Source organism: Molossus molossus, unplaced genomic scaffold, assembly GCF_014108415.1.
Source record: "Molossus molossus isolate mMolMol1 unplaced genomic scaffold, mMolMol1.p scaffold_m16_p_14, whole genome shotgun sequence".
NCBI lineage: Eukaryota > Metazoa > Chordata > Mammalia > Chiroptera > Molossidae > Molossus > Molossus molossus.
In genome coordinates, this window is record NW_023425349.1 from 20,279,098 (window position 1) to 20,292,629 (window position 13,532).

Genomic DNA, 13,532 nt, shown 5'->3' on the forward strand with positions numbered 1-13,532 from the left:
AACCAACCAACCAACAAACAAAAAGACTACAACAAACAAAAAAACCAAACCTCAATTAAAATAGGCAAAGGATCTGAACAGACATTTCTTCAAGAAAGATATACATACAACCCATAAGCACATGAAAATATGATGAATGCTATTAGGAAAATGCCAATCAAAACCACAATGAAATATCACTTCATACCTACTAAGATTGCTATAAAAAAAAACTAAAAAAATAATGAGCGGCCCTGGCTAGTTTGGCTCAGCGGTTAGAGCATCGGCCTGTGGTCCAAAGAGACCTGGGTTCAGTTCCCTCTAAGGGCATGTACCTTGGTTGTAGTTTGTCCCTGGCCCTGGTTGGGTTGTGCGGGTTGCAACCACTCGATGTGTCCCTTTCACATCAATGTTTCTCTCTCTCTCTCCCTCCCATTCTATCTGAACAAAAAATGGAAAAATGTCCTCAGGTGAGGATAATAAATAAGTAAATAAATAAACAAATAAATAAATAATAATGAGTGGCCCTGGCTGGTTTGGCTCAGCAGTTAGAGCATCGGCCTGCAGTTCAGAGAGACCCAGGTTCGGTTCCCACTAGGGGCGTGTACCTCAGTTGCAGTTTGTCCCCGGCCCTGGTTGGTAGTGCGGGTGGCAGCCACTCGATGTGTCCTTTCACGTCAATGTTTCTCTCTCTCTCTTTTCCTCTCTCTCCCTCCCACTCCATCTGAACAAAAAAATGGAAAAATGTCCTCGGGTGAGGATAAAATAAATAAATAATGAGTGTTGGCAAAGGTAAGGATACAGAGAAATAGAAACCCTCATACATTGCTAGTAGAAATGTAACTGGTGCAGCAATTATAGAAAAAAGTTGAACAGTTCTTCAAAGAGTTAAACATAGAATGACCAATATGACCTAGCAATACAAGAGAAATTAAAACATACGTCCACACAGAAACTTTGACACAAATGTTTTTAGCCGCATTATTCGTAACAGCCAAACGATCCAAATGGCTATCAACAAGTGAAAGAATAAACTATGGTATGTCCGTATGATAAAATATTACTAAGTCATAAAAATAAATTAAATATTGATACATGCTAAAACTTGGATTAACCTTGAAAACATTATGCTAAGTGAAAGGAGTCACACACATAAAATTCAAATATTGTATGATTTCATTTATATAAACTATCCCAAACTGGCAAATCCATAGAGAGAGAGAAAGTACATTAGTGGATGCCAGAGGATAGTGGAGGCTGGAATGGGGAGTGCTACTTAAATGGTATGGAGTGTTCTGGGGTGATGACAAATTTTGAAACTAAAGATAATGGTGGTTAATAGCAATGTAGATGCATTAAATTAAATGCCACTGGATTGCACATTTTAAAATAGTTAATGTGACTTTCATCTCCATTTTCTACAAAAGGGAATGAAGTACTTACACATGCTGCATCAAGAATGAAAGTTGAGAACATGCTAAAGAAGAAACGTGCTGAAAGAAGCCAGTCACATATTTTGTTCTGTATGATTCTGTTCATGTGAAAGTCCAAAACAGGGAAGTCTACAGAGCAAGTAGACTAGTGGTTGCTTAGGACTGGAGGCAGGTAGAGGGGGAGATGGAGCTAATAGCCAATGGGTATGGGGTTTCTTTTTGAGATGATGAAAATGTTCTAAAAGCAACTGTGAGGACAGTTGCAAATATCTGCGAATATGCTAAAAACTGTTGTACAGTTTAAGTGGGTGAACTGTATGGTATGTGAATTGCATCTCAACAAAGGTGCTTAATTATCGATGCTATTAATTATCATGTTACAATATATTTAATTAGTAATTTAAAATGTTCCCACAAAACTCGCAGCCTGGCCTGTATGGCTCAGTGGTTGAGCACTGACCCATGCACCAAGAGTTCGCTGGTTCGATTCTTGGTCAGAGCACATGCCCAGGTTGTGGGCCTGATCCACAGTGGGGGTGCATGCAGGAGGCAGTCAATTGATGTTCTCTCTCATCAATGTTTCTATCTCTTTCTCCCTCTCCCTTCCTCTCTCTCTCAAATCAGTAAAGAAAAAAAAAATCCCAGGCTTAAATATCTTCACTGGTTAATTCACAGGATACAAAATCAATACACAAAAATTAATCGTATTTTTGTGTACTAGCAACAAACAATTCAAAAATAAAATTAAGATAATTTCATTTACAATAGCATAAATAAGAATGAAATAGAGGAAAAAGTATAAACCATAAAAGCAAGATGATAGATGAGACTTTATTAAAACTAAAAACTTCTGTAATTCAAAGAACACTATTATGAAAATGAAAATATAAGCCACAGATTGGGAGATAATTTGCAAAGCACATGCATCTAGAATTTATATAAAACTCTTACAACTCAATACTAAAAAGAAAAACAAGCCAATTAAAAAGGCAAGGAAAATATGTGAATAGACAGTTCATCAAATATAAATAGCTATTAAACACATGGAAAGATGCTCAACATCATTAATCATTAAGGAAATACAAATTAGAACTATAAAGAGATACTACCACACACCCACTAGAATGGTTATAAGACACTGCCTTTGCGACAACATGGATGAGCCTGAAGGACCTTATGCTACATGAAATAAGCCAGACACAGAAAAACAAACACTGCAGGATCTCATATCTGGAAAAGAGTTGAACTCACAGAAGCAGAGAGTAAAATAGTGCCTGCCAGAGGTTGGGAGGTGGGAGAAATGTGCAGATATTGGTCAAAGAGTACAAATTTTAAGTCAGAAGACAAATAAGTTCAGGGGATCTAATGTATGGCATGTTGACTATGGGTAATGATAGCTATTAAGCACATGAAATGAAATTTGAAATTTGCTGAGAGTAGATCTTAAGTTTTCTTATCATATACACACGAAAATAACTATGTGAGGTGATGGACGTGTTAATTAGCTAACTTTAGTAATTTCACAACGTATATGTATATCAAATCATTCATGTTGTATACCTTAAATACATAGTTTTCATTTGACAATAAAGCTGTAAAAAAAGATACTAATAAATGTTGGTGAGGATTTCAAGAAATTGGATCCTTCACACATTCATGATGAATATGTAAAATTCCTGCAGTCACTTTAGCAAAGTTTGGCAATTTCTTAAAGTTATATATCACCCTGTTTGGTTTGGCTCAGTGGTTAGCATGTTGGCCCTTGAATGGAAAGGGTCACAGGTTCAATTCCTAGTCCAGGGCACGTACCTGGGTTGCAGGTTCAATCCCTACGCCTGGTCGGGGTGGTGCAGGAGGCAAACAATCGATGTGTCTCTCTCACACTGATGTTTCCCTCTTTCTCTCTCTCTCTCCCTCCCTTTCACTCTATCTAAAAAAATCAATGCAAAAATATCCTCAGGTAAGGATTAACCAAAAAAAAAAGTTATATATCAACTTATCATATGACCCAGCAATTCCACTCTTAGGAATCTACCCAAGAAAAATGAAAATATACATCCACACAAATACATGTATGAGAATAATCATAGCAACATTATTCATATAGCCAAAAATATGAAGCAATCCAAATGTCTTCCAGTTGCTGAGTAGATAAATAGTTTGTGGCATATCCATATAATGGATTACTATTCAGCAATTAAAAGGAACTGAACTATTGATACATATCGATGAATCTCAAAAGCCTTATTCTAAGTGAAAGAAGCTAGATACAAAACACAATATATATACTGTTTGATTTAATGTACACGAAATGTCCAGAAACAGCAAATCTGTAGAGATAGACAGCAAATTAATGTTTGGCTGGCTGAGGGAGTAAAACTGCAGACTGACTCCAAAAAGACATGAGAGAATTTTGGATGGGTGATGAAATGTTCTCAAACTGAATTGTAAGTGATGGTTTTACAACTTTACAAATTCACTAAAAACCATGTACACCTATAGTGGGTGGGTTTTATGGTATGTAAATTATACCTCAATAATACTATTTAAAACATTGCTTTAAAAAATAACTAGTAAGCCCTGGCCGGTTTTGCTCAGTGGTTAGAGCATTGGCCCACGGACCGGAGAGTCCTGGGTTTGATTCCCACTAAGGGCACGTATTTAGGTTGCAGTTTGTCTCTGGCCCTGATTGGAGTTGTGTGGGTGGTGACCACTCGATGTGTCTCTCTCATGTTGATATTTCTCTCTCTCTCTCATCCTCCCTCTCTCCCTCCTGCTCTATCTGAAGATAAATGCAAGAATGTCTTTGAGTGAGGATAAAAAAAAAAAATAGCTAGTAAGCCTAAACGGTGTGGCTCAGTGAATTGAGTATTGTCCCATGGACTGAGACGTCCCGGTTCGATTCCTGGTCCGGGCACATGCCTGCATTGCAGGCCCAATCCCCAGTGAGAGTTGTGCAGGAGGCAACTGATCGATGTTTCTCTCACATCGATGCTTCCATTTCTCTCTCCCTTCCCCTCTCTTTAAAAAAAAAAAAAAAATTTTTTTTCATTACTGATTTCAGAGAGAGAGGAAGGGAGAGGGATAGAGATAGAAACATCAGTGAGAAAGAACATTGACTGGCCGCCCCCTGCATGCCTCCCTTACCCCCACCCGGGGATTTAACCCACAACCTGGGCATGTACCCAGACTAGGAATCGAACTGGCGACCTCTTGGTGCATGGGTTGACGCTCAATCACCACTGAGCCACATTGGCCGGGCCTTCCTCTCCCTCTTTAAAAAAAAAAAAAAAAAAAAGTAAGCAAAATATCCTATACAGAATCCCTCCACCCAAAATATTTATCAGGTAATCCTGTACAATTTATTTTCTATCATAATGCTTTACCATACAGTGACCTCTACTGGCAAAAAGAAGAGATTTTGATTAGTTGATCACTAGTTGCTTTAAGTTTGTATATTTATACTGTATCATAGATGGCTATGGTTTCTTAAAAGAAAATGCTTAGGATTATAAAGTCTAAAGTATGCCCACTGAGAAAAACAGTAGATGAAGTAAGAACAAAATGAAATAAGAAGCAGAATCAAACTCACTTCCAATGTAAACTACTGCTGACTAATCTCCCCTAGTCAATCCAGGAAACAGAAAGCACATTCACAGAAAGATAAAAATGGAAAGCCCATTATTATAGGTTTATGCTACATAAATAAAATATAAACTTAAGAAGTAACTTGATTCTTTCACCTTTAGAGGACAGAATAGCATAATGATGAAAAGAACACAAGCTTGGGCTTGGATTCAAATTCTAGCTCCAACTTTTCTTAACTCACTATGTGACTTTGGGTTTATTATTTAATTCATGAACACTTCAGTCTCCATTTTTATTAAATGGAGAAAATATTTTCTCTCAAAGCACTCTTTTGAGTATTGCTTAACTCACAGTAATCATTTAATAAATATTCACCATAATTATTGCTATTTCTGTGTAGAAGCTGACAAATTTTTATTTTAAATGGTCATTAAGTTTAAAAAATTACATATTTAGCCCTGGCCGGTTTGGCTCAGCAGTTAGAGTGTCGGCCCGCAGTCTAGAGAGACCCGTGTTTGGTTCCCGCTAAGGGCACGTACCTCAGTTGCAGTTTATCCCTGGCCCCAGTTGGGGTCGTATGGGTGGCAACCAATCAATGTGTCTCTCTCACACTGATGTTTCTCTCTCTCTCTTCCTCCTTCTCTCCCTCCCTCTATCTGGACACATGCAAAAATGTCATTGGGTGAGGATTAAAAAAAAGAAAAGAAAAAAATTACATATTTATAAGATTCAAATTTACCAAACATTTATTGAGCATCTATTAGTCCAAAACGCTGTTTAAGTTTTATAAAGAAACAGTTGTTGAAACACTGAAAAAAAACACTTCAAAAACGATTGAAAATAATTCAAGAGCTAATTATTCATCAACATTGAAAGATGTTAGTTGACTCAGTGGTTAGAGTTTTCCTGAGCACCAAGGGTTCCAGGCTTGATTCTTGGCCATGGGCACGTACTGGGTTGTAGGTCTGATCCCCAGCCCTGGTCAGGGCACATGTGGGAGGCAACTAATCGATGTCTCTCTCTCACATCAATGTTTTTTTCTCTCTCTCTCCCCTGCCCCTCCTTTACTGTTTTGTTTTTTATTCCTCACCCAAAGATATTTTCCTATTTATCAGTAGATACAGTGGCAGGGAGGGAGAAAGAGAAAGAGACAGAGAGAAACATCAATGTGATAGAGCCACATCGACTGGTTGCCTCTCGCAAGACCCGACCAGGGCCAGGGATGAACCACAACCAACGTACGTGCCCTTGACTGGAATCAAACCGTTGACTCATTGGTCCATGGGCTCTAACCGCTGAGCCAAACTGGCCAGGGCCCCCCTTACTGTTTTTATAAGCACATGTATATATTTATAAACAGTCACAGAAATACATCTGATTGTAAACCAAAATCAACTGATGGCCATCTCTCAGTAGTGTGATAAAAAACAATTTTATTTATCTTATTTTTTCTCATATATTTTCTAATTTTTGCACTATAAATATTTAATACTACTATTTTAAAAAAGGGAAAAGTTGGCCCTGGCCAGTATGGCTCAGTTGGTTGAGCATCATTCTAGGCAACAAGAGATCTCAGGTTCAATTCCCAGTCAGGGCACATGCCCAGATTGGGGGCTCGATCTCCAGTCGGGGGCATGGAGGAGGCAGCCAATAGATGCTTTCCTCTCCCTCTCCCTTCCTCTCTCTCAAAATTAATCAATAAAAACATATTTAAAATAAAAACGAAAAGTTGAAGAGACCTCAATCATTAATTATTAACATTGTAAACCAATTAGTTCAGATAGTATATAGGCCATTAGCATCCTGGGTTAGAATCAGAAAAGCAAGACCTACAGGGTACAGAATACACTGTGATCTTCAATTTATGAAGATTAAAACAGAACAAAGAATGGTTCTCTTGGTTAGGGATGCCACAGAAAGCGGGGTCACTGGGCCACAAGAGAAGGTGGTTATTTTCTACTAGGATAGTTGGCAAGAGTGAGGCATGACCTGACTCTCAATAAATGAGCTGCAGCTGAGTCCAGCGCCTCTGGTGACTCAGGTGTTACTGGAATTTATATCTCAGTCCAACTAATAGAAATGAAGCCCACCTAGGAGTCCCCAACATTATCTTTCTAATTATCAGTCATACAAAAAGGAAAATCTGACATCTCCCCATTGGTTGGTTAAAGTAGAAGGGGCAGTAGAAGTAACAGTAGTTACTTCCCAAGATGTGCTCTTTCTTAAAATTTTTCAATTACAGTCAACATTCAGTACTATTTTATATTAGTTTCAGATGTACAACATAGTGGTTAGACATTTATATAATTTACGAAGTGATCACTCCAATAAGTCTAGTACCCATCTGGCACCATACATAGTTATTACAACATTATCTTCTCTATGCTGTACTTTATATCCCCATGACTATTTTGTAACTACCAATGTGTACATTTTTTTTTTATCCTCACCCGAGGACATTTTTGCATTTATCTTCAGACAGCGCAGGAGGGAGAGAGAGGAAGAGAGAGAGAAAACAGACATGAGAGAGACACCTCGAGTGGTCGCCACCCACACGACCCCAAATGGGGCCGGGGACAAACTGCAACCAAGGTATGTGCACTTAGTGGGAACCGAACCCTGGTCACTCTGGTCCAAGGGCCAACACTCTAACCACTGAGCCAAACCGGCCAGGGCCCAATGTGTACTTCTTAATCCCTTCAACTTTTTCACCCAGCCCCACAACCGCCTCCCATCTGGCAACCATCAGTTTTTATAATTTTTTTTTCCTTTATTGAGTTTTAGAGAAAGAGACAGCAACGTCAATGAGAAAGAACATCAACTGGCTGCCTCCTGCATGCCCCCCACTGAGGATCAGCCCCACAACCCAGGCATGTGCACCCTGACCAGGAATCGAACTGGTGACCTCTTGGTGCATGGGTTGACGCTCAACCACTGAGCCACACCGGCCAGGCAACCATCAATTTTTTTCTTTGCCATCTATGAGTCTGTTTCTGTTTTGCTTGTCTGTTTATTTTCTTCTTTAGGTCCCACATATAAGTGAAATAATATAGCATTTGTCTTTCTATGACTTACTTCATTTAGCATAATACTCTCTAGGCCCATCTATGTTGTCACAAATGGTAAAATGTCATTCCTGTTTATAGTCAAGTAATATTCTATCATATACATGTACATAACGTTCTTTATCCACTCGACCACTAATGGGTACTTGGGTTGCTTCCATATCTTGGCTATTCTAAATAATGCTGCAATGAACATAGGGGTGCGTATATCTTTTTGAATGAGTGTTTTGAACTTCTTCTGATAAATACCCAGAAGTGAAATTGCTGGGTCATAATGTAGTGCTATTTTTAATTTTTTGAGGAACCTCCATACTGTTTTCCATAGTGGCTACACCAATCTGCAATCCTACTAACGATGTACTTGCCATTTGTTGATTTATCAATGAATTAATGAAACTGAAAACTCACCTGAAAACATTTTTACAAAATCATCAGTAGACATATTCATTACTACATCTGCCTCATCAGTTGGCTCTCCTTGTCCGGCATTCCCACCCTTGTTCTTTAGATCAAGAAACCACGTTCCACCATCTTCACCTGCACAGAAGATAAAGATACAGAAATAAATGCCAAAGAAGCCCTGGTCGTCTTAAACTCAATAATTTAGAATAATATTACATACTGTTGTTTCCCAAGCTAAAATCAGGTGTCTATCAATTGCAGCAAATATTTATTAAGCTAGGCTAGGCTCTGAAGACTCTGCAACAACATGGTTCTTACAAAAGAGGAATTGGAGGGTGATGTGGAGTCAGGAAATCCCAACTGAAGCTGAGATTTAAAAGTTAACTAAGAATTAGCTGACAAGGAACTGAAAAAAAAGTAGAGTAGGACCAGAAGGTAAAAAGAGAGTGGACAGTGGCATCAGATGAGCTTGTAAAGCAGTCAGATGTGTGCAGTGAGCCATGTACAGAATGTATCAATTGCCTTCATCCTAAGGGGCAGGCTGTAGAGTGACCTGTGTCTGTATTTTAAAAGTGTAAAGAATATACTGGAGAGGGATAAAAAGGATGCAGAAGACTAATTAGATGGAGTTGGGTAATTTAGGAGTCTGGATCAGGGTCATGGCAGTGGGAATAGAGAAAAGTAGGCACATTTGAGAAATAATTTCAAACCAGGACCACAGGACTATGTAACCGATTGAATGTGAAGAGGAAAAGGTGGAGAGGGTACATAAGAATGATTTACTAGTTTTGAGCTTGGGGAATGGTAAATATTGGTGTGTTTTTTACTGACAGAGAACTACTAAAGAAGAGCAGATTTAACAGGTAGTGACAAAGGCATCTACTAGGAATGATGAGTTGCTCTGGACAGTTTCAAACTGAGGCATCTTTGTGACAGCCAAGTGAGTATACCAAATGAAGTCTGACTAGACTAGACATACAAATATATAAGTAATCAGTTCATATGGTCATTGAAGTCATGTGAAGGATTTGAGTTTCCCAGCCAAAGTCTATAGCGTGATAAGACAATGACCTGAAGAACATCCTTGTAGGACAAAGAAGCATGACAGAGAAGACTGAGAAGGCATGATTACAGACAGAGAAGGAAAGCTACTGTCAAAGAAGCCAAAGAAAGGGAGAATTTCCAGAAGAAAAGAGTGGTCAACACCATCAAATGCTGCAGCATTGGGACAAGGTAAGAGTGACAAATGCCCACTGGTGACACAGAAGCCACCAAGGACCTTGGTAGTGGAATGAGGAAAAATGATCCCAGAGCAGAGTGAATCCTAGATGAAAATATGTTTTGCTTATTGTGATTTGTTGTGTTTGTTTAAAACACAGAAGAAACTGAGAATGTTAAAATACATCTGGGAAGGAAGCTGCAGAATGAAAAGGTGGAAGAGCGGGCATAATAAATAGCACAAAGTCCCTGAGGAGACCAGAGAAAATGGCATCTGGAACACTGCTATTCACTGTATGATCGACGGACTGATGTACTATTATAATCTGTCAGAAATGCAGAATTCAGACCCCACCTCAGAAATACTACTGAATCAAATTCTACATTTTAGCCTGAATCCAAGTAATTATCATGAACATTAAAGCTTGAAATGCACTCATCTAGAGTTGAGCTCCATTCTATTGGGAGGGGAAGAAGAGAGGATGATGCCTACCTATAATGGTTAATTTAATATCACATAAAAGAAACTGAGCTCTTTTCCTCCCTGGTTGCTTGAACATCAGCTTCCATCATGAATGACACAGTAACTACCCGGACCAGGAAGTTCATGACCAACAGACTACTTCAGTGGAAACAAATAGTCATTGATGTCCTTCACCCTGGGAAGGCAACAGTACCCACGACAGAAATTCGGGAAAAACTGGCCAAAATGTATAAGACCACACCAGATGTCATCTTTGTGTTTGGATTCAGAACCCATTTTGGTGGTGGTGAGGCAACTGGCTTTGGCATGATTTATGATTCCTTGGATCACGCAAAGAAAAATGAACCCAAACACAGACTTGCAAGACATGGCCTGTATGAGAAGAAGGAGACCTCCAGGAAACAGAAGGAACACAAGAACAGAATGAAGAAAGTCAGGGGTACGGTAAAGGCCAATGTTGGTGCTGGCAAAAAGTGAGCTGGAGATTGGACAACAGAAGAAGTAAAGATTCTTCAGTGATGCCCTGGCTGGTTTGGCTCAGCGGTTAGAGCGTCGGCCTGCGGTCCAGAGATTCTTCAGTGACTTTATCTGTGGTGATTGTGCAGATTTTTCATGAGAGGATTAATAAATAAAACTTTTATGTGAAAAAAAAAGAAACTGAAATAATTTATTAGGATATAGACAAGAGAGTGGTTGAATCAATGGACATGGGTTCTAAGGACAGAAAAGGAAATAAAAACAAAGAAGGCACAGATGGATTAAGATAAAATAGAGGAGACAAAAAATAAAAGAACTAATAATGTCAAAGTTTACCTACAGTGGGAATGAGGTAGCAAGTTCTTAAAACTGTCATTAACTATACTGGGAAGAAAAATATTGAGAGGTTTTACAAAGCTGACTACACTCAGACTGACCTGAATAATCTCAAAGATAAAAATGGCAAGGTGCCCACGGTAGATGATAAATTACTGTATTATAATACCTGTTATGATCCACATGCCCTTCTAAGTAGGATTTTCTTTCAATTACACCTGCCAAGGAGTCATTTAACACTGGAGTATTTTTAATAAAAATTTATTTCATATGTGTCCATATGCACTGATCTTAAAAATACAAATCAGTAGTTATTTGTTATTCTGAGCTGTCTACATTCTAGTTAAGCATTCTGGATACAGCCAACTAGACAAGGTGATTACTAACTGGAGGCTGATTTTTGTCCAAGGGAAATATCCTACTTTGTTTCCTAAAAGACTCAGATAACCAGATGTAATCCTTACCCGAGAGTTCAAACTGATAAACTGCTTGAGTAGCTTTAACAATGTCATCGCTGAGAGAGGCTTTAACAATCCTAAATGTTTCTTCCACAGTTCCAGAATGTGGTTTCAATGATGGCTGTGGCTTTTCTTCTTTCAACTGTGGGACAGCACCTGCAAAATACCATTAATGAAAATGGCCTTAAAGCCTCGGTAATAGAAGGCCACACACAGAATTAATGATCAGAATAGACTTGCTACCAATTAGACCTATTTGATCAAAATAACCTTAAATACATTCAGTGGCATCTAAAAGCATAAATCAAACTAATGGAATAACAGCCAAACACATCAATTATGATTATAAATGTAAATAGTTTATACTCTCCAAGTAAAAGGCTGATTCTCAGGTTAGGTTTAATTAAAGCAAACCGCTACTGAATTATACAGTGTTTATAATAAATGAACCTAAACAAACTACTGGAGTTTTAGGGGTAATAATTAATCACTCCTTCATCATCCACTCTGAGCTCTACAACCAAATGAGAAAAGAACACACCAGAGTCAGAAAGATGAAGGTATCAACTTCAGTGATCAGCAGAGCTGAACTGGGGATAACAGTCAGTAGAGTTACTAGACTACAACTATGTAAGCTTTAATGGGAAAGATACACTTAGAGCATTTAAATTACTTTATAAAAATAAAGACATACATTCGGAAGATGGTGGCGGGCAGGACCAGAGGGAGGGTGAGTGCGTGAGAGAGTGAGCTAGTGTGTGAGAGAGTGTGAGTGGACGTGAAAGTGGACGACCAAACTCCTGCAGTGCAGAGCCGCGGAGCAGAAGGTCCTGTGCTGTGGACAGAGCAGCCGGCTACCACGGTAAGCGGCCCTTCAGGGCGCTTCTCCCTGTGCTGCGGGGAGGTCCCACCATTTTGGAAGATCTTGGGTCTTCCCTGGGAGGAGGCAGTGGGAGTGGACAGGGCCAAGTAACCTGAGCCCACCAGCACACCTGGCACCACTGACCAGTGAACACTCTGTGTAAACACAGACCAGTGCACAGTAGTGGAGCTGCCAAGGTGCTGGTTGCAGAAGCCGTGGACAGCCCGGAGCCCAGCACCATCCCCCAAAGTAGCAGCCCGATCAGAGTCCAGATATACCCCCAGCAACAGAGGCTGGGAGCAGACATCCATCCCCAGGCAACAGAAGCACAGACCAGTAGCTGAGACCCATCCACAAAAACTACAGCAAAAACTGAGCAGGAGTTGAGCCCCACGGGGCAGCCACTAGCAGCGGGACCTGCGGCAACAGAGAAGCCTGTGCAACACAGCAGCTCACAAGAACAGTGGGAAGCCTGAGCCTGAGAGGGATTGTGCTATCCAGCTGCCCGCCCGTGGGACCTGCAGGATTCAGGGGTACCAGAAGCCTGTACAACCCAGCAGGGACTGTGTCATCCAGTTACCCGCGGGTCCTGTGGGGTGCTGAAACACCAGAGAGGCCTGTGCGACCCAGCAGGGACTGTGTCATCCAGTTACCCGCGGGTCCTGTGGGGTGCTAAAACACCAGAGAGGCCTGTGCGACGCAGCAGGGACTGTGTCATCCAGTTACCCGCGGGTCCTGTGGGGTACTGAAGCACCAGAGAGGCCTGTGTGACCCAGCAGCTCATAACATAGGCATAGAGCCAAGTCCCCAAAGGGACTGTGCAATCCAGTTATCCGCAGAACCTGCAGGGTGTGAGGGCACCAGAGAGGCCTGTGCAAACAATTTGCGTACAAGATAGGCATAGAGGATGTGAAAATGGAGTCAGAGTGAATGGAAGCTACACAGACGATCTCCCAGGACCAAACAGAAATTACAACTAAAATAAAGACAAATCCTCGAAAAAAAGCAACAAAAAAGCAGCAGGACAGGACCATATAACCAGGGCCACTGGTAGGATCTGCGCAGGCACGAGACGGTGGCGGGCTTGGAGCCCATGGACAGCAGCAGTCTTAGCTGTGAGCAGCGCCCTTGGGTAATAAAGACCAAGCCCGCTCCACAGCCCAGAGAGCCGGGTCAGAGCTCTAAAATAGCCACAGCCACTCACCTGGGGTATACTGCAGAGGGAGGGCA

The 13,532-nt window shown here is 40.4% G+C and overlaps 3 protein-coding genes across 4 annotated transcripts in view; 1 reads left to right on the forward strand and 2 right to left on the reverse strand.

Moving 5' to 3' along the window:
* Positions 1–13,532, reverse strand: part of KIAA1958 (KIAA1958 ortholog) — a 232,443-nt gene that overhangs the window by 141,560 nt on the left and 77,351 nt on the right. The window lies entirely within an intron of this gene.
* The window catches only part of HSDL2 (hydroxysteroid dehydrogenase like 2), a 73,904-nt gene that overhangs the window by 6,523 nt on the left and 53,849 nt on the right, over positions 1–13,532 (reverse strand). The window contains exons 9-10 of the mRNA XM_036261813.1: positions 11,447–11,596; positions 8,474–8,602 (exon numbers count right to left, since the gene is read on the reverse strand). Coding sequence (XP_036117706.1) covers positions 8,474–8,602; positions 11,447–11,596 — 279 coding nt within the window. The remainder of the gene's footprint in view (positions 1–8,473; positions 8,603–11,446; positions 11,597–13,532) is intronic.
* On the forward strand, positions 10,224–10,684 carry LOC118630108 (40S ribosomal protein S24-like). The gene has a single exon (XM_036261815.1). The coding sequence runs from the start codon at positions 10,257–10,259 to the stop codon at positions 10,644–10,646; it is 390 nt and encodes a 129-aa protein (XP_036117708.1). The 5' UTR covers positions 10,224–10,256; the 3' UTR covers positions 10,647–10,684.